The sequence below is a fragment of the Antedon mediterranea genome, chromosome 1, assembly GCF_964355755.1.
Source record: "Antedon mediterranea chromosome 1, ecAntMedi1.1, whole genome shotgun sequence".
Lineage (NCBI taxonomy): Eukaryota > Metazoa > Echinodermata > Crinoidea > Comatulida > Antedonidae > Antedon > Antedon mediterranea.
The window spans coordinates 36737962-36760463 of record NC_092670.1 but is presented as its reverse complement, the minus strand read 5'-3'; the positions used below and the strand labels follow the sequence as shown (position 1 = coordinate 36760463).

General features: G+C 35.6%; 1 protein-coding gene across 1 annotated transcript; it reads left to right on the top strand.

The window, feature by feature from the left end:
• The first annotated feature begins 45 nt into the window (after positions 1–45).
• LOC140051556 (transmembrane protease serine 9-like) lies at positions 46–21962 on the top strand. The gene is made up of 27 exons (XM_072096847.1): positions 46–488; positions 1170–1226; positions 1621–1822; positions 3483–3518; positions 3909–4091; positions 4717–5058; positions 7354–7689; positions 8528–8899; positions 9221–9628; positions 9827–9928; positions 10053–10230; positions 10748–11016; positions 11365–11507; positions 11810–11969; positions 12777–12923; positions 13605–13709; positions 14122–14235; positions 14679–14807; positions 15748–16053; positions 16873–17001; positions 17384–17510; positions 17628–17765; positions 18032–18102; positions 18510–18669; positions 18920–19188; positions 20475–20614; positions 21064–21962. Exons 2-27 carry the CDS (start codon positions 1176–1178, stop codon positions 21247–21249), a joined length of 4803 nt encoding a protein of 1600 aa, XP_071952948.1. The 5' UTR covers positions 46–488; positions 1170–1175; the 3' UTR covers positions 21250–21962.
• The last annotated feature ends 540 nt before the right edge of the window (positions 21963–22502 follow it).

Below are 22502 nucleotides of genomic sequence, written 5' to 3'. Positions count from 1 at the left end.
TTGTTATTATTATAGAAAAATTATAAGAAGCGTTTGTAACAGCAGCCGATGTCGGGATAAAATCTGTTCCTCATGGTGTATCTAAATACAAGTTTTAGGTTACTGCGAACAAATCATCCGACACAGTCGCAATAATATTGTAGGGCCTAGGTGTAAACTTCGTACCGTTAGATGATTTCGATTTTTATTTGTTTTCACTGGTAGCAAACTATGGGTTAACACTTCCGTATATTGATGAAAGATTTGGAGTATTGTGGTGTACTAGGCCTTGGTTTCTTAGTAGGCCTACTATTACTGGACGCAATTGTAACCAAAAATATCGTCAGCCTGTCTGGGTGGAGGTTTTGATACTTACATGTATCTGTAGGCCTATATAATTTTACGTCCGTGAAGCGACCCGACTTCGTGGTTTTATCCTACTGTCTGAACGGAATTTTAAACTGATTTACACCGACGGAAATATTGTTTTCAATACACTAAAAACACAGGTAAGAACATATTTGAGTTTGGTTTTAAATACTTAATAAGTATAAGTAAGTAATAAATAATACGTTTTTAGAATATTAACGTCCCAATAGAAGGACAAAAACAATGTGACTATATCTAATGAATAGGTCTAAAAAAACAAAAACAAAAAACAGTTCGGTAACATTTTAGCTTGAGTAAGTGAGATTGATTAATGCTGTATTACCTGTACTGTTCAATTTTTTCGTTCATGGCTTCTGTTTTAACATGATATTACACATAGATAAAGATGTTTTGCTTTCTTTCGTTGCTTCCTCTTTTGATATAATTGAATGGATGGTTATCAAATGACAAAGCAATAGGGTGACGTGTCCGAAACATTGATATACAATACATTATTATTATTAGAGATATATTTTTTATCTACCTACAATTTTTTTTAAATTTTCATAATGAATTTTGTTAAACTTTAATTTTAAATTTTTTATTTGAGATTGCAATAAACTTTCCTCGTATCGTTTTATTACATGTTATTCAAGATTAAAGATTCAATTTATTAACACTTAATATTACATACATGAAATTTGTTTACATGAGCTTAGAAACATAGATACAATATGATATTATTATTATCATATACTCAGTTGCCTAGTGGGAAAATAGTTTTTTTCATTAAAAAATATCTTTTTATTTTATATCTGTAGCAAAAGATGATAATGGAAGATACAATTGAAAAAGATAACCATGGATATTCTATTGAAGTAAGTATTTAGTTGCATAATTTGGTTCCTACTGGGACGCGCCGCGAGTAATGTTGACCAATAATCACGACGCGGTGCTGTGCCTCGAACTGTCATTTGTAAATCGGTCAACTCACTTGCATTGCGATTACGTCAGTCTTGGACCAAGCTTAAACTGTTTTACATGAACTGTCCGTCGGAACCTACGGAATATATTTCATAAACATATACCATGAATACATACATTAGTAGTTTAGCTAAATTCTATTTGAGCTATTAGATAGATAAATGCACGTACTAAGTGTATTCAGCAATTCTAGCCCTCGAAATTAAATCAAAATACGCAAATATTTAGGGTGTTACTTACTTGCTGTGTAAGATACATTAAATTACTATATTATTTTTTATCCACAAGGTTATTGAAATGTTATTAACATCATCTGATGTTACCAATGTTTCTGAAATTGATAGAGAAACGACATCCGTGGATACCTTTCATGAAGACCCTAAATACACTTCTGTGAATAGTAAGCCAATCAAAAAGCACAGATGGAGTTGCCTAATAATCGCAGTTACGACTTTGTTGTTCTTGATTGTATTCAGTTTACCTGTTGGAGGTTAGGATAAATATTTATTTTATTAAACAACAAATTAACTTTTTTAAAGAATAAAAAACAAATAATCATAAATTGTAATAACTAGATGGTACGTTCGCTTCGCTCGCGTACCATCTAGGTCGTGCCCACAGATGGTTCTCGAATACATAATAATTTCAGCGTTAAAAAATTGGCGATTTCAAATGCACGTACCGCAGGACAATAATACATGTCGTTTACAGGAACGAATAAATAGACACTGTGATTTATGTACTGAACTAAAATTAGCACCCTGGGAATTACTTCCGAAAGAGAAACTTGTCACAAAATGAGACCAATTGTTTAAGTCAAATTTAAACAAACTTAATTTGTGTTTTGTATGCAACATTAGGGTTGAGGGATGGGAAAGAGGATGGGTGAAAGAGGAACAATTTTTAAATATATTCTTTATCCATGTAGTAACGAAATATTAATTGTTTTCATATAATATACCACTAAACACAGTAAAACATTGCGATGTAATACTTTGTTGAAACTATCACCGTCCTAGTCGATTGAAATAGTATAGTACATGTAACGATACATCACTACGACGTGTATAATATGTTTATATAATGTAAAACAATTTGTGAAAACCACCCCTATTCGTGGCAAACCATAAATTCGATTTAATCGTCAATAAATATTAAATCATCTAACTCAACTTAATTAGTAGGCCTAATGGTTTTCAATAACAATTGAGAGCCAATTCATACTTAAGTTGGTTCCTAACCCTACCCACCTAAGTTGTTCTGCGTTTAGGGCATGTGATGTACCGAAGGCCTATCCTCTACTGGCTTTACAACGCTACTCAAGCCAGTGAGGGAAGGGTGATGATGTCACGTCGGTGGTTTAACTGCAATAATAAAGATTTGTACATAATATACGGCGAATGAAAACGCTAGCTCATTATCCGTTAAAAAAAATCTATATCCAACCTCTGCAGCACAGATTGAAAAAAAATGGATCGAATTTCTGTTATGAGTATACAGTACTTGCCTTTACGACGCCTGAGGGAATAGACACTTGTGGAACAGAGATTGGAATGTTCCATTCATTTCAAAACAATACATTTGCATAAACGTATATTAAATCTATCAAAATAGTATTTTTTTAAGAAAATCGGCCTGTCTTCAACATTATGATACTGTACTCGAGCTGTTCAACCGGTTTTCAGCCATTATAAACAATTATCGTAGGATGAGATAGGAAAATGCGAAGCATCCTCGTATTATTGTCTGCGGGTATTTTTCAAGACGGACATCCATTAGACAGTGTATACCACGATCGAAAAACACCCCTATTTGGGGCAAATCGTTGAACCTAAATTCGTTTTAATCGTCAATAACTAATTATCGAACTCAATTTAATTAGTAAACAGGGTTACATCTGGTGGTTAAAATCAGTACCGAAAGTACGAACCAACTTTATATACCATCGAGTAAACATTCTAGAAATAACGTGCGATTTACCAAATTTTGCCTTTACGTAAATTTATATATAGATATAGAAGATCCACTGACTAATTTCAGATAAAATAATGCCAATATGTAACTCAAAACAAACATAATGTAGAGAATTAAAATGTGTTCTGTTTCTTTATTTGAAGGAGAACACTAATTTTTATTCTTTTTGATTTCAGTTTTCTTTTTAAACCAATCAGTTCCGGTAATTCATGGTAAGTTAGTACAGTTTGTATTAAATCCGATTCAAGTAAAAAATTATTATTTTTTTATTTTTTTTTTATTTTTCTTATTGTCTTTCGCTTACGTCTTCATTTTCTTTTGCTTCATTCTCTTCTTTTTATTGTCATTACTTAATTTTACTTAGAAACCATTCACAATACAATTAATGTGTGTTTTTTTTATCAAACTGAATTTATTTTAATTTTATTATGCTACTGTCGGAAGTTCGGCGACATTATTCACGATATAACATTAAACACTTCGGTGTCAATCAAGGACTTATGAAGGTTGGAAAACCTCTCGAAAAAAAATCCATAAAAGCAGAGGTTACATTCGGCGTATTTTCAACATGTATAATGTTTACATTGTGTTTACATTTACAGTAGAACATGAGGCCAAACCAGTCGATCCCAGAAGTTCAGCAAATTCTTCCTTAGGACCAACAATTGCTGGAAATGTTGGGCGAGAACAAAGCGTCAACAATTTTACAAGGTTACCAACTGAACGTGGATCAAGACCAAAGATCAAAAATAGTTTTCGATTCTCTGATGACAATCACAATTCAGGTTCGTTGCAGTAGTTGCATAACATGTGTTACTACTTGAAATACAACATAATATATACATATATAGTTACATAAATTCGAATTAAAATGTTTCCCTAGACACATAGTTAATATATCCTACTCAACTATTAGTTTAAAATTTATCTACGCAGACATTTTAACTATAGAGGGCGCTATAACAGTAATCAAACCGTAGAGGGTGCTATATAACTTACAAAGCGTATTGAATATGTCAGGCATGTGTAGAAATTGCAGTGCCAACATATTATTTTAATTATTAAACAACGAATGAAGTGATTATAAACCGATATTAATATCTTATCTATATCTAGAGTTGTTGAAACTACACATTTGTGCATATCGAGATATTTTTTATATTCAAAACATTAGGGAGATTGCATTTTAGTGGGAGAACAGGAAAAATGACTCGAAATTTCGGGAGACCCCTTGGAAGGTCTGTTCTAGGTCAAAACGACCAATGACACAAACATTCGTCCTGATGGTCTAAGGTCGTCAAATCTCTGTCTACACTATCAAACTTTATGTGACAAAGAAAATGCCCATATATGTTTTCAAACTGGTTTGATAATGTAGACAGAGCTCAATGTTTCAATATTTGGTTTCAGATTGCTATGAGGCTGTGTCTCTCGTTTCAAACGATTTCCGTGTGCTGATGTCACCAAATTATCCGAATGACTATGCAGCAAATTCCGATTGTCTCTGGCAATTTACATCACCTCCATCCACCACAATATTAATCGAAGTCATCGATCTAGCCATCGAAACATATATAGATACGCTTGAAATTGGTTTTGGAGATTCTTCGGATTCTGAAACCTCAATTTCTTTAAATGCTTTACATATAAACGAAAGCATTATGACCGTAGCGAATAAACTTTGGGTGCACTTTTCATCTGATAATTCGATTCAATACAGAGGGTTTAACATGCACATTAGAGTTGTGGAACGTAAGCATGGTCAATTATTTATTTCTTGAATAAAAACGTCTTTCAGTCTGTTTTGACTAGACAGATTCAGTCACATAGAGTTAAAGGACGCAACGCAAGTACGTAGACGCAACGCAAGCGAGTTGACCAATCACACGCGACTGTTCGAATAATCCATCGCTTGAGATTGGTCAAATCACTTTGCGTTGCGTTACGTCCTGGCGTTGCATTCTAGTGGGAACCAAGCTTTAATCACTGATTTTCATTTCCATTGCGTGTCGGCTGAGCTATTTGAGTGTGACAAATCATTTATTGAGCACTGATTGGTTGCGAAATGTTGATTACTTTACAAAAAGAAAAGCTAACAGAACAGGGAATAGTGATTTACTGTTTTCCGAGCTTCTTATTTTGCTGAAGTCATAACGCCAAAAAAATAAATAGATAAATAAATTAAAAAAAATTAAAAAAATTAGAATTCTTAGAGATATACATAATATGTATGTGCGTGATGCTACTAATTCACAGCAGGGGTGGCGCCAGGATCTTCCCGACGCGGGGGCTACATTCCCCGACGAGGGGGCTATGCGAGCGAAGCGAGCATCACTAGGCTGAGGGCCAGGGGCCGCCAAGGGCCCCTGGTGGGGGTCCAGGGGGCGAAGCCCCCGGAAGCAACGCATTCTAGCGTCATTCGAGGTCTTTTTAATCAGATTTAGGGTAGCCATTTTTTCCATTTTTTATAATGCATAAATAAAATACTGCGTGCAAAAAAACGATGCGCGATGACTGTTTCAATCCATATTTTTCAATTTAAAAAATAAAAGTTCAAAGAAAATTTAGAAAAATAGAGTTGGAGGTCCCGGAAATTGGACTTATTATACTTCAAAACATGAAAAAAAATATATAAGTCCCTATCATGGGTTGTGACTGAGCTAAGAAATGTTTGAAAAATAGAGATGTTAGGTCCCGGAAAATGTACTTATTGTTCTTCGAAATATGACCAGCTTTATTGTTGGGGCTGAGCTAAGAAAATGTTTAAAACTAGAGCTGCAGGTCTTCAAAAAATTGCATTTTATACTTTGGAAACATCAGGCCTAGAGGCTTAAAAAACGCAATCGTAGACCTTTTTCAGTCGGGGAAAAAAGTTTATTCCTCCCAGGTGTATGCATGCGTACCATCTGGACTTCCGAGTGGTGAGAAATTCATGACATACAGGATATTGAAAATGTAATAACTATAGCTATAATGTTGGCTAAGCGAAAATGGCATGTTTTTTTGTTTAGTAATGGATGAAAAATTTATTTTAGGTGGCCCACGGTACAGAAGGTTACTTGTAAATTAAAAAATTGGTGAACAAACGAACAATTAACATAATTCGTTTTTGCTGTAGTGTAGCGTACGTCGACGCAGTACACGACGTAACCGCCGGTAAACTTCGCCTGGAAAATAACATATTACACATTTTGGTCCCTGGATGAAACTTGATATCACGCGTCTCGACCCAACGTTGAACGATTCGTACAAAGGGATACCGACAGACAAGTGCGAACCTAGCTATTTTTAGTAGTAAGTTAGATCGCTGGCAATAATGAATGCATATAAAGTGCATAATATCACTCTGACGTACTCTCACGGTCAATGAAACGTCGCGGTTTTCTAGGCGCTGAAGCTAGCTACGAAGTGAACGCGAACGCTTTTTACTGTATATTATATTCCCCGACAAAAAGTACCCGTGTTCCCTTCGGTAACCGCCGGTAAACTTCGCCTGGAAAATAACTACATTACACATTTTGGTCCCTGGATGGAACTTGATATCACGCGTAAGCGTGTCGACCCAACGTTGAACGATTCGTACAAAGGGATACCGCCAGACAAGTGCGTACCTAGCTAATGTTTAGTAGTAAGTTAGATCGCTGGCAATAAATGAATGCATAAAAGTGCATAATAGCCCTCTGACGTACTCTCACGGTCAATGGAACGTCGTGGTTTTCTAGGCGCTGAAGCTATATGAAGTGAACGCGAACATTTTTTACTGTATATTATATTCCCCGACAAAAAGTACCCGTGTTCCCCGACGGGGGGGCTAGGCTCCCCGACGAGGGGGCTAGAGCCCCCGTAGCCCCCCGCTGGCGCCACCACTGATTCACAGAAAGAAATTTAACAGAGTGGGAAACAGGCTTTCACTCAATCAAGTAAAGTACGTCTGAAACAACAAATGTTTCTCCCTTTAAAGAAACGATTGAATTTTTTATTAGATAAATTATAACTTTATGTTAATGATAAAATGTGATTTTACCACTATCATTTGTTGTTATATAGCTCCAGAATGCGTTGTCCGTATGTACACCTCGCTTGGTCAGAGTGGAAAACTGTCATCACTGAATTGCTCAACCGATTATCAATATTGTATTTACCTTTTTACAACTCCACTGTTCACAACAGCACGATTAGAATTTAAACAGTTTTATAATCCGTATGGCTATTACTTCAAATTTGGGATTGGTTCTAATCCGTTTTCTAAAAAATCAACAATAAACAGCATCCCAGCATCAGGTGATGTGTTTAATCTTGAGTCGAATGAAGGGTGGATGCTGTTCACAGCAGACAATACAGTCAGCAGCGGAAGTTTTACTGTACAAATCTCGCAAATTACAGGTATTTGATAAACAAAATATGAAATATAAACAATTTCATTTTAACATTTTTGTTGCCTAGTACAGCTAAACTATTGGGGTTGTCAATAGTCTTCTTTTTTTTAAACTTCTACACAATTTAACCCTAACTCTTATTAATCTTAATTGTGCCGGCTTAGCGCACCTGCCGCCGTAAAGCGTGGCTCATTTGAATAGTATTTTAGCACACGAATGACTCGTTAGGTATACATAGTTCTAGTGGACGAATCACTATACATTTGTCATATCATGCAAGGGATTGTATCGTGCGATGCTGGTGCATTTACAGTTGTTGTAAGTAGCTAAGTTTATAATAATGTATTACGATATACCGACTTAACTTAACCTAAAATTGATCTTGATAGATTACTACTGTACGTTGTTACCTTACATATAGGCCTATTATTTATGATAGCTTTCTCCCCGGCATTGGCTGGTGTGGTACTGTTTGTAGGTAACACTTCACATAGCCGGGATTTGCGTATTGTGTGCCCGATGGGCTTGGCTTCCCCCGTGCTCTATTATTGTTATTGTTATTGTTTCAGTTACCATATAACCCGCTTTACATATTAAATTGTACGGATCCAAAGTGCTGTGTTCGTGTTGTATTGTAACCGGTGTGGTTATCTGTCTGGATAGCGGGCAGCCGGTATCCGTGAGGCCAGAACATTAATAATTAAACCAATCATATTAATAATTGACAATCGACAATTTGAGATCTTCCACATTCTTTGTTCCATTTTCTTCACTCCGTGTTTAATGTACATACCAGTAAATCAGAATTTACCATTAACCTATACATAATCTTTTAAATTATTTAGAAACCATATTTGTTGAGCTAGATGAATATACGAGCTACAGTTTAGATTCAAGAAACGAAGACGCTCTAAAAGTAAATGGTATTATTTCTGCCAATGCGGAAATGACGTGGGAGTTTTCAACATCTCCCAGAATGCAATTCAATATAACATTTCCGGATGGATTTGAAAACTTAATATCCAATAACATTGAAATCGGCATCGGAAACAGCCCATCTAGAGATTCGACTAAACTGTTCACGTTCAGCTGGAAGTCCAATGTTCCCAAATCGATTTTGGTCGCTGATCATTTTATGTGGATAAAGTATAAAGGTGAAATAGGTCAAGATTTTATGAGCTTTCAGATGATAATATCAACAGTTGAAAAAATAAATGGTAGGCATAAACGTTTCTATTATAGTTGACAGTTTTAGTTGTTTGTTTTAATTAGTTAGGTAGTAACGCGTATTAAAGTTTACGTTTAAGTTGTTTCGAACAATTGCATGTGATTTTTTTTCGCTTTGAAGCTTCTTTCTTGATCTGAATCGTTTTTTGCTTAATGGCTTTAAAACTGGATTTAAGTACATTTGTACCCTTGTTTTCAAAAGAGGCCTATTCCAGAAACAATTAACACGATTATAGATAGTAATTCTTAAGACAAATTATCTTTAAAGTATAGATATTTATGATTTAAATCTTTGGATTTATTAATTTCAGAAATTTTGGACGTAGTAACCCTAGTAGATTTAGATGAAATTCACACCGTTACAAACATTGTCACGCAAACAGAAAACACAAATAACATCTGGATTGTTGGAAGTGATTCTTTAGATGGCCAAACTACTACGTCTGTTGACTGTTTGTCAATTTCGAAACTATTAGGAAATCATATTGCGAACCAGCCCGGTGACGATATTCAAATACCTTCGAGTTATTTGCTTATTGGGAGTGGCCAGGATCCTTCAGATTCATCGACGATTGAAAAAGTACTGCGACCATCGTCTCCGAATGCTGATTGTCCGAATGACTTCATTGTCTTTGATGCATATGTTTGGATAAAGTTAATAGAAAGCGAGAAAGGAGTGACTGAGTTTTCTTTAGCTGTTAGATCTGTTTATTATCAAGGTTAGTATATATTTTCCTGGGCAGTATCATAATATATTGCCTTTTTCAATATCGTAATATATTGCCCTGGCTAATAATATATTGCACTTGGTAGTATGAATATATCTTTAGGAACGAGAATAGTCATATGATTCCGAGTGTTACTGCTAGTTTGAAGCTCAATCGCTCGGTAATGACGTCATTATGGTTACTTCACAGATTTGACTTGCAGTACAAAAGCAAGTGTGACGTCAGAGGATGTCTGTAATAACAAAATTGATTGTCCTGACTTCACTGATGAGGTGGGATGTACGGATTCAGGTTAGCTTGAGTACCAGCCATGTACCATTACTATATCAGTATTACTTTGTAGGCCCTACATTTGTACGCAAACGTATTATATTTTCCTGCACAAATGTACATCCAAAATGTATTTCTTCTGTAGAAGCAAGCTTATGTGGTACCCGCCCAGCAATGCGTCCAGCAGCCCGTATTGTAGGTGGATCGTCTGCTGCACCAGGCAGCTCGCCATGGATGGGATCATTACAATTTTCTTCAGGAGATCACAGATGTGGCTGCTCATTGATTGATAAGTATTGGGCTATAACAGCTGCACACTGTACGTAAGTTATTAATTCCTGCAGTTCTGCATTGATAAGTATTGAGCTATAACAGCTGAACACTGTACGTAAGTTATTAAATCCTGCAGTCCAAGTAGCCAGAAGAATGAATGTTAAACTCAATATTATGTGTGTATGAATCCATGGTTGCAGACCCGACTCAGTGTATTTGGTGAATTCTATGAAAAACATTTTTGGATCTCTGAGTCCGACAGTCAATATCTTACTGTGATGTTCAGATTAAACATTTTCCACGTATGTTGCATTGATTTCAATGTAAAACGTTGTTCCCACTAGAACGCAACGTAACGCAGCGACGTATCGACGCAAAGTGCATTATGGCGTAATCACAAGTGGGAACTAACGAAGCAGTGTTGGAAACATCGAAGGTTTGATTTCACGTAGGCGGGGGAAAACACAATTATTGGAAGGAAATTTCTTACGTTGCGTAGGTTGCGCTACGCTGCGTCGCTAGTGGGAACCAAGCTTTAATACTAATCACAATTTGTTTTTTTTTCAGTCTTAGGCATCTGCAAAATGACCTTCAAATATTGTTTGGAAGTAATTCTGTAAAGAGTACATCAGATTATAGTCAGACCGTAAAAGTGTCAATGGTTTTTACTCACCCAGACTATTCCGATTTAACAATGGACAACGACATCGCGTTATTGAGACTTGAACAAGCTGTAGTTTTTACAGATTACGTCAGACCAGTCTGTCTGTCAGACGAACCTCCGTATCAAGAAGGTCAACGGTGCTATATATCTGGGTGGGGATTTGACGGAACAGGTAGGTTCATTTTCGTTACAATGTGGCAGCTAAAGTGATCGTAACATTTGTATTCTGTTTTGACTCAAACCGGGACTCAAACACACATTAAAGCTTAATTCCCACTTGCGACGCAACGTAACGCAACCTACGCAACGTAAGACAATGCCCTTCCAATAATTGTCTTTGCCTCCGTCTGCGTGAAATCAAACCTGCGATGTTTGCAGCACAGTTGCGTCGTCGGTTATCACTTGTGGTTACGCAATACATCGTAGCGTTGCGTTACGTTTCGTTCTAGTGACCTAGGTCTTGTAAATATCTGTTTAACTTTGTTTTCTGTGTTTTTAATATGCATAATATTGATAACAGAGTATAAGAAGGATGACTTACAGGAAGCAGTCGTACCTATCATGTCCAATGAAAACTGCAATGAACTTCTGGGATCTGTACACAACGTTACTAATAATAAGTTATGCGCAGGATATCCCGAGGGTGGCGTGGACGCCTGCCAGGTATGTGCTGTATAACTGACCACCGATAAACTGACAAGCATGGTTCAGGTATCTCTTTATATATGAAACATATTATGCAGAATGGATATTTTTAAGAAATATGTGACGGAGAAGCAATTAGGCAAGGAGCACTGACAAAGAAAGAGCAAAAAAAACATAGATTTTGAACTTACATTTGCTCATCAACAGCACTGTACAATTATTTCTACAAGCACAGATAACAAGATTTCTAAGTTCATTTTTGTATATTTATAATGTGTTAAATGAATTTGTTGAATAGAATCCATTTTTGTCTTATTAAGGGTGATAGTGGAGGTCCACTGGTTTGTTTAGATGAAGCTGGGAAATGGCAACTCATGGGTATCACAAGTTACGGCTTTGGGTGTGCTCTGGAATCTAGGCCAGGGGTATACACTAGGGTATCAACATTCACGGACTTCATTGATATAATCACAGGTTTATGTAAGTGTTTTGTTATAGTTAATAAAATTATAATCAAATTTCAGTAGGCCTATTAACTGATTTTCTTATATTATATCGCCCGTTATATCGACTTCAGAATGTATTCATAGTAGGCCTATTAACTGATTTTCTTATATTATATCGCCCGTTATATCGACTTCAGAATGTATTCATAGTAGGCCTATTAACTGATTTTCTTATATTATATCGCCCGTTATATCGACTTCAGAATGTATTCATAGTAGGCCTATTAACTGATTTTCTTATATTATATCACCCGTTATATCGACTTCAGAATGTATTCATAGTAGGCCTATTAACTGATTTTCTTATATTATATCGCCCGTTATATCGACTTCAGAATGTATTCATAGTAGGCCTATTAACTGATTTTCTTATATTATATCGCCCGTTATATCGACTTCAGAATGTATTCATAGTAGGCCTATTAACTGATTTTCTTATATTATATCGCCCGTTATATCGACTTCAGAATGTATTCATAGTAGGCCTATTAACTGATTTTCTTATATTATATCGCCCGTTATATCGACTTCAGAATGTATTCATAGTAGGCCTATTAACTGATTTTCTTATATTATATCGCCGGGCCCGTTATATCGACTTCAGAATGTATTCATAGTAGGCCTATTAACTGATTTTCTTATATTATATCGCCCGTTATATCGACTTCAGAATGTATTCATAGTAGGCCTATTCAGTATTTGTATAATATTCAAACTCATATAAATTAGGAAATGAGCAATACGTTTTAACTTACAATCGACATTATTAAACATTTTATAGTTTCCCGGCGAAACGTTTTTCAATGCCCGAGTGGTTTTTGTTTAATACGGGACTATGTATGTGATGGTGAGAGTGATTGTTTTGATGGTGAAGACGAAGAAGGTTGTGATGGGGTACCAATCACCACTGAGTCTTACACTGAAGAAGGTACCGTGATACATTTATTGCAAAGTTGATTGTTCTATACCTTAAGTAGCGCTGATCTGGTAAAGCAAAACATATCAAGTTGTGTAGGGAAGGCTTAACGGAGAGTTTCGTTACCGAGTCACACAAGTCACGTTGAAACACCCGGTTCTTGTCAGATTACCGAGGTTAAGCAACGTTGGGCCTGGTTAGAGCCTGGATGGCAGACGATCTGGGAATAGGCATTTGAAATCAGCACTGCTGACTCTTATGGCAGCCCCTGCATCTAGCAGCTGCTGCAGACGTATTGGCCATTGCCTTTTCTCTGGTGAATGCGGGCCGGCACTAGATGAGAGAAGCCCTTGATCAATGTTAGGATCAATCAAGGTGCTTTAATCTGTCCTGGCTTAGTCATCATTCAGATTAACGTAAGACTAAAGTGACACTGTCGTTCGCGACAGACGTCATATACATAGTCTATTAAGACTGACGCAGGCCAAAAAAGGACCAATTTGGTTTTTTTCTACACCTTTAAATTGTTCTGTTCCATAATGTTCCGTATGTCAGACTGGTATCTTTTCCAAAAGATAAAATGGTGCTGTACTAACCCCCAACAACGCATAGTTCAATTCTCATTCTGAATTATTTGATAGTTCATATTAACAACTACTGTATATGTTATATAATATTTGTTTGCCCGAATAGCATGTACATCAAATCAATTTGACTGTGGCGGTAGTTGCATAAGCATAAATTACCAATGTGACGGTTACGATGACTGTATAGATGGTATCGATGAATTACAATGCTGTAAGTTACCACAATCGCATTTATGTTTTGTTCAAAACCATTAAAACAACTATTGTATAATGTGATGTGCCCATATATGGACATGATGCTGTCATATCACTACATAGAGTTGCCTAAGTCTGAACTCATTGTCTTTTTTTTTATTTATTTATTTGTTTTTATTTCGATTTTTGTCTGAAAATACAGTATCCAAGCTCAAGCAATATACGTATTAAACGCCATATGTGCCAAAATATTTATCTTTTTACTAACAGACTAATCACTACCGTATTTGGTAATATCACTACATATTTGGACACATCAAACTTTTTTTTGTCAAACTAGTTTGATAGTGTAGACAGAGCTTTAAAAAAGAAAACTTTGAAAGCATATGATTATTTTGTATTTCATTCAATATTTTCTGATTTTAAAGCTTGTAAAAATTGGGAGACAGAGTGTACCGATGGATCATGTATAGGGTATTGGCAGGAATGTGATGGTATACCGGATTGCAGTGATGGGTCTGATGAACAGAACTGCGTAGACAGTAAGTGGGTTTAAACTGTCACGTGTCTATACGTATTAAAGCGTGGTTCCCACTAGCGACGCAACGTAACGCAACGCAACGCTACGACATATTGACGCACAATGCTGTATTGCGTAATCACAATAGGAACCGACGACGGAACAGTGCTGCAAACTTAGGTTTGATTTCACGCAGGCGAGGGAAAGCACGATTATTGCAAGGGCATTTTCTAACGGTGCGTCGCTAGTGTGAACCAAGCCAAGAGAATTGTCTATCAACATTCGGGTTTCTGAAATACATTCAATGAATTCCACAGCTTGTGTTGGATGTAAATTATGCAGATGTCTATGAATTTCGGAAGATGTGTAATGTGATTATATTATGAACAAAGCTAAAAATAAGAGTTTACATTGCATACAAAAAAGATATTAATACTGTGAAATGTGTTTTACTGCTTTCAATAGGCTGCACATCCGAAACTGAACGATTATTTACATGTTCCAACGGCGCATGTCTCTCTGAGACCGTTCAATGCAACCAATTCAGTGAGTGTGGTGATAATAGTGACGAGATAGGTTGTGCACCAGAATATGGTAGGCACTTTATAACACAGATTATCAATTAAAGGCCCATTTACACTAGGGCGATAACGATCGACGATAAATAGATAAATATATTTTTCATACCTAGAACTATAACCATCTATTCTCCCTTTGATGAAAGTGATGTAGGCTATACGTCCAATCAAATGACGTCATAATTAGTAAGTGCAATACTATGGTGACAATACAACGATTTTGTTTTCAAAGACAGCATAAATGATTATCCTATATATATATAGTATAACGAAAACGAAACATTTCTTTTTTCATGTAAAAAAAAATGCATGCTTATAATATTAATATCGTCGATCGTTATCGTCCTAGTGTAAATGGGCCCTTAAGGCGGAGAAGTTAGTAACATGAATATGAGTTAATTAGATATTGTGAATTCATTGTCTGCAGATAATGTTATTTTTACTGGTCCCGTAACTGTGTGTTGTCATGGTCGCTTCGCAATTGAACATTTTATCAGATGCCATCTGCAGCGGTGTGTCTTAAACATTTTATTTTGTCAGGAGCAATTTAGTCACAGCATACTTAAACAAAACCTTGCGCATGCGTAACCGATGCTTATGATGGTATTCATGTTTAAGCTACTTTCACGTCATGCCCGGATCCGGTCCGGGGCCCTGAGAAAAAATTTGCGAGCCTTAATTGAGCGTGCTTTCACATCAACCACAAGTTCGGTTATCCATTGTCAGCGTCATTATCATCGCTGATTGACGAAAGAAAAAAAATGGTTTCCTGATCCATCGCTACGAATTTCGTATGTACCACTGTAACCCATTTTCCACGATATTATTCTCAGGGACCGAATCCGAGTGCGATGTGAAAGCAGCTTTACATGTGTAAGCCCATCTAATCTAGTTTATGCGATGTTATTGCTGAAAATACCATAACAACTATACCATTCATTCATTTCTTTTCTCAGATTTATCGAAACTACGGCTCGTTGGTCCAAATACATCACATTCTGTTGTAGAAGTATTTTCGTTTGGTAAATGGCAGCACGTACACATCACAAATATCAAGATCGCGAACGTTGTCTGCCGTCAATTGGGTTTTGCCGGTGCGTCGTCCTTTTTGGAGAATTTCAGCAATCATGATTTCTCGGATAATTGTTTGTGCACGAGGGTTTTTTTGGACTGTCGTGGCGATGAACAGAGTCTCACTCAATGCCTACTAAATTTGTTGTACCAAAATTGCGAAAGCATGACGTCAGTACTCTGCTCAAATGGTAAGATGTAATAAACATAATAATATTTCAGAACATCTTAATTACTGCTAATTTTGTATACTGTGAATTCGAAAAAAGTCTAAAGCCTTGTCTACACTATCAAATTTTATGTGACAAAAAAATGTGATGTGCCTATATGGATGATGTCTTATTACTACCATCTTTGGGCATACCACTACCATATTTGAACACATCACACTTTGTTGTCACATAACGTTTAATACTGTAGACAGGGCATTATACACCAAATAAATAGAAAAGAAACAATTAAGATTGGTTCCCACTATGACGTAACAGACATGACCTAAGCGCAACGCAAGTAATTGGATTACATATACAAGCAATGGATTATTATAACTGTCGCGTTGTCAACTCGCTTATGCTTGGTTCCCACTAGAGACGCAACACAAAGACGTAACACAATGTAAGGGATTTGACCAATCACAAGCGATGGATTTATTCGACTGTCGCTTGTCATTGGTCAACTCGTTTGCGTTGCGTCTACGTCCTTGCGTTGCGTCCTAGTGGGAACCAAGCTTTACGTTGCGATTAACGTATTTGCGTTGCGTCCTAGTTTTGACTGTAGACACCGTGATTACATTTTGTAATTGTGTAACAAATAAGAACCATAGGCTCCTTATAGAGGGATTTGAACTACCAAATAATGCATTTGAACTATTAAATAAGGCATTTGAACTACCAAATAAGGCATTTGAACTACCAAATAAGGCATTTGAACTACCAAATAAGGCATTTGAACTACCAAATAAGGAATGTTTTCATCTTACACCTGCAGCTTAGCTTTGTTTACCTTTCCAGAATGTAGTGAAGACAACATTAACTGCGAAGGTAAAACGTCTCCCTACCAGTGCATACATAACAACTCAGTTTGTGATGGAGTTACAGATTGTAATGCTGAAGACGAATTCACAGATGAAAGCGGATGTTGTAAGTTTCATAATCTTTAAATAACGGTAGTTAAACTCTGCTTATTAAGCAATAACCGTTGACGGGACTAACGTTTTCGCATGCGTTTCAGTACCTAACCTTACACCTTCTTTTATAGTCTTGGTTCCGGACGGATTTGTGACTTAATTAATAAAAAGATAAATGTTTTGGCACACATGGCGTTTCATACGTATACTTTTCATACAAAAATCGAAACGTCGACTGGCGGTGGACTAACATACAAAAAGAATGTAACATGTTGTTAATTCATGGCCAACGAACTAAAGAATGTGGGTACTTTTTCGTCAAAAGAGGTAGCTCTAAGCTAATAGACTTGGGATATATTTTGAATAATAAGTCAATTAATGTTCTTTTATTGTAGTCGATGTCAACCACAATTCTGACATCGTCATCGTATTAAAAAATGAAGTTTGGTCCAAAATCTGCGTACAGTCAAATCTTTGGAAACCAATTTATAACAAAAACATCTGTTATCAACTTCACAAAGGGTATGTTAAAGAAAATACTTACAAAAAAAATCATTATTATAAAAGTTCTATATCTATTATTATAACATGAAACTGCGCGAGATATGTAAATTGACCTAGACTGTTTTTTTTTTACAGAACACCAACCGCATCCGAGTTTGTAAGCGATGACGGCACTGGTGATTCTTATGTGATATTACAAGCAGATAGCCTAAATAGTTTTGTATATGAGCAAGACTACAAGCGAGTAAATGTACTGAGCATTTTTCAGCATAGGTAAATGCAGTAGTAGGGCTTACCTCTCAAATAAATCACACTGAGAGTTCGTGGTATTTGGTAGTGTTTTTGAGAAACACTCCTAGTTCGATCCTATTTTGAACTTAATGCTAACTTTTAAAGAGCAAGGAGATGAATCCACTTATCTGTATAAGAGACATATGTACGTGTATCCGAGCATGCTCACTAACAAGTATGCGTTGTGATACTTCGTATGTTTTTGAGTTAACTGTATTTGCATTTACTTTCTATTTTTTTATTACCAGTACAACTTGTGATTCTGGTCAAATTCTTCGATTAATATGCTCCGATCAAGAATTCGAAAATGAAATTCAAGGTAAAAAACATTAAAGCAACATTAACAATATTATGATACCGAATAATGTGTATGTGTAAATATACCTTATAGAATATACCTAATATAACAAAATATATTTCAAACTACAGAATATATAACATATGTATATTTACAAATATCTTAAAATGTTCAGGATTAGATAAAGGTTCCAGCATAATAATATATTTATTTTCCTCCAAAAATATAAATAAATAATGCATATCAAATGAATATCAGGAGGAGAGCTAAAAAACTGAGGAAGAAGTTCCTATAACCTTAAAGGTTTTGACTGCCCTCAGAAAAGATGAATTTAGAAATTAAATTAAACTTTAAAGTTTATCAATTTAATTTTTATTTACCGTAGTTGCTGAAAGAAATGTATAAATTGTTGTTTTTATTTTAACCAGATTGTGGAGTTTCTACAGAACCGGTAGCACGTATTGTTGGTGGAGACGAGGCATATATCGGGAGATGGCCGTGGCAGGTGTCATTGCAGTATCTCGGAGAACATTGGTGTGGCGGATCTCTTATAAACCATCAATGGGTGGTCACAGCAGCGCATTGTGTGTAAGTCAAATATACGTGTGTGTCCATCAATTGGAGTGAGAACCATAAATGACTTTTCTTACTATCTTAATACGTTTTAATCAAATGTTTTAAATATTTTTTATATTCTACTATAAAATACACTCAGAATATGTTTTTATTTGAGGACGAAATAAAGTGAAATTGTGACTATTTCTATATATTACATTATTATTACAAGAAAACTTAAATTATCTTTAAATATTATACAGTATTACTTTTTTTGTTATAGTTCAGGTTTAAGGAAGTCGGACTTTGAAATATGGCTTGGTTCGATTAACTCTGTCACTATCAACTCGGATACAGTGAGACGTAATATAAGTAAAATAATCGTCCATCCCAATTATGAATTCATACTAAGCGATTTCGCTCTTATGAAGTTGAGTGAAAAAGTGACATTTTCGAACGTCATCAAACCGGTTTGTTTACCAACCTCTAGCATGAAGTTTGAACCAGGTTCATATGGCTATACAACAGGATGGGGAACACTTGAAATGTATGGTAAGGGTTGCCGTCGTTCAGTGTAAAGCTCTGTCAACACTATCAAACTAGTTAAAAAAAAGTGTGATGTACCAAAATATGGTAGTGATATACCTATATATGGTAGTGATGACATCATCATGTCCATATATGGGCACATCACATTTGTTGTCACATTTTGATAGTGTAGACAGAGCTTAACGCTTCAAATGTGTTTTTGAAGTCTAAAAGAATCGAGGTCAAAGGCCACATAACATGCCACTTTCTAGCAAGCCTCGTTAAATTGTGTTTTTGGTGACCATGACATTGGTTTACGATGTGGTTAAAATATAATAAAAATGCAATTCTTAAAGAATTGAGTCTTGATGTCGGTTGGTGTCATGTCTAACTTACAATATATCAATACTGCCATTGGGTGATCATTTACTCCTGAAGCTTTAAGTTGTATACAGAACAATCATAATCCAATCCAATCCTTGATAACAATTAGCATGATCTGCACATTTTCCCTAATGCCAAGAAACATAAACCACTTTAGAAATCTTTATTGCTCATTTGGTCTAATGTTTACAACCTGATCATTGATGAGTCATTCGATTCAATGACCACATGACAGTATCACTTCCTAGCAAGCCTCGTTGAGACATCTTAGTTTATTGGCGACTATGACATTGGTTTACTATGTGGTGGTTAAAAAATATTAAAAATTAGTCTGAATGTTGGTGTCATGTCAACTTAGAATATCAATACTGCCATTGGGTGATCATTTACTCCTGAAGCTTTACGTTGTATACATAACAATCATAACCCAATCCTTAAAAACAATTAACATGATCTGCACATTTTCCCTAATGCCAAGAAACATAAACCACTTTAGAAATCTTTATTGCTTATTTGGTCTAATGTTTACAACCTGATCATTGATGAGTCATTCGATTCAATGACCACGTGACAGTATCATTTCCTAGCAAGCCTCGTTGAGACATCTTAGTTTATTGGCGACTATGACATTGGTTTACTATGTGGTGGTTAAAAAATATTAAAAATTCGTCTGGATGTTGGTGTCATGTCTAACTTAGAATATCAATACTGCCATTGGGTGATCATTTACTCCTGAAGCTTTAAGTTTTATACAGAACAATCATAACCAAATCCTTGATAACAATTCTCAATGATCTGCACATTTTCCTTGATGCCAAGCAACATGGACCCCATTAGAAAGAACGCATCATATTTATTGTTCATCTAGTCTGATACCCTGATCATTGATGAGTCATCTGATTTCTTTCACAAATGTTGCTTTGTAGGTGACAGTCCAGCTCTACTACAAGAAGTCCGGGTACCAATGGTTAGCCTTGAATACTGTCGTCGTCATGTTCATTTTCATTGGATTTCAGATGCTATGATATGTTTAAAAACAAAACTAGGAGGACAAGGCAGCTGCCACGTAAGTATCAAGAATATATCCATGCCATCTAACAAAAATAAACCGTACTGACTAAGGCTGTGTTTCCGCAACCAAAACTCACCAGGTGGAATCTTTGACTTTATTTATATGATATCTTTGACAATTATTGAATTAATTATGAATGAGAATGATCGTCCTAAAAATTAAATCGAAAATACAAGTGAGTATTTTATGTGCTATAAGATTGCATTAATTTATTAATTGTCTTGAAAATAATCAATTAGATGATGGAAACGTCGAACGCATGTATATTCGATTTTACGTGATCCGCACAATCGGGATTCATCATTATCATCATCATCGATTATGATCTTTAGTATTTGTACAAATGTCTGATAAATCGTGGCAATGTATTCAATGCATGGAAGTCAGTGAATAATTTCCAGTGTAGATGTATGGTAGTTCATCTTGTGTTTATCTCTCAACAGGGAGACAGCGGTGGTCCATTTGTTTTAAATCGTGATGGGCGATGGTACCTTGTAGGGATCGTGAATGCCGGGCAGTCTTGTGGTGGAATAGACGACCCTACAGTATACGCTCGTGTCTCAAGCTTTCTTGATTTTATTTACTATACAATGTGGCAAAATACTGAAAGCTATGCAGTGGCGGATTAAATTTAAGCAATAATATTAGTAACCATTATATTGCTGTCAAAGTTCAATTACTGATCCTAGATATAGATGCTTAACATAATATACAATCGATAAATAGTTGATTTATTTGTCGCCTTGAGATTTTCCTTAGGACTTACATATTACTAGTATCTTTTAATAACCGAAAATATCATTCAGACTTGAGGATACAAAATTTCAAATTATAGTACAGTAGTAACAAATAAATCAAATCGATTTAGAATGCAAGAAATACAATTGTTTGTTCACACTGGCTATCTTTATACTTACTCAAATTAAACAACTTTAAATTTAAGTATTCGCCAATCAATGAATTACAATTATAACAATTTCCTTAATATTCTTTTGTAAGCAATACTTATTTATCTTACGTACAATTTAATAATTAGATATTTTAACTTTGTTGTTATCGATCACTGCAACTCTGCGTGGATAATATGATAAGAGCGCTAAGCCCGGTGTATTTGTTAAGTCGCTGTTTTTACTAATTTCTTTAATTAATCTTTCATTGTAACTATTAATTAGCTCTAGTTTATAATTTCTAGCTATAACGATATGGTCAGCATCATCAGCTTCTATTCCACTTGCTGCAGTGAGAAAATAACTATGACGACGACCGAATTTTGTTTCTAAGATTTCCCCCTCATAAAATATTGTTGAAATAAAATAAAATATTACATACATATACTTCAGAGCCTCCAAGTAGAAGTATATATTTTTGTTTTCGGCTAAAACGGGTAAGACACAGATCGGTGATCGTGACTGCATTTTTAGTGTCAACATATACTTCTGAAATGGTTTTGCCACTATTAACATCAAACATAACCAAATGCCGGTCATTACATACATACACAATATTTGTTTCTTCATCCACAAGGATACCACATGGATTAGTCACCTTGTTCTCACCAACTGATTTAACGATGTCACCACCCATCGTGCATATCTTAATGCTCTTAGTTTTACCACAGTCGGTGAATGCTATGTTACCATTCTTCATTTTAAACATTCTGTTAACTTTCACATCGCTTGGTAGTGTAACCTTATTAACATAATCTCCTGATTGCTTGAATCTATGAAGTATATTACTTTGACATGAAACAAGCATGCAATCATCATCATCTTCTTTGACTAAATCTACGAAATCTCCATCTACTGGCATTCGTACAGTTTTAATCAACCCTGCTTCTTCTACTTTGACAGCCATTGGTGACTTCTTAATGGAGATACCATCG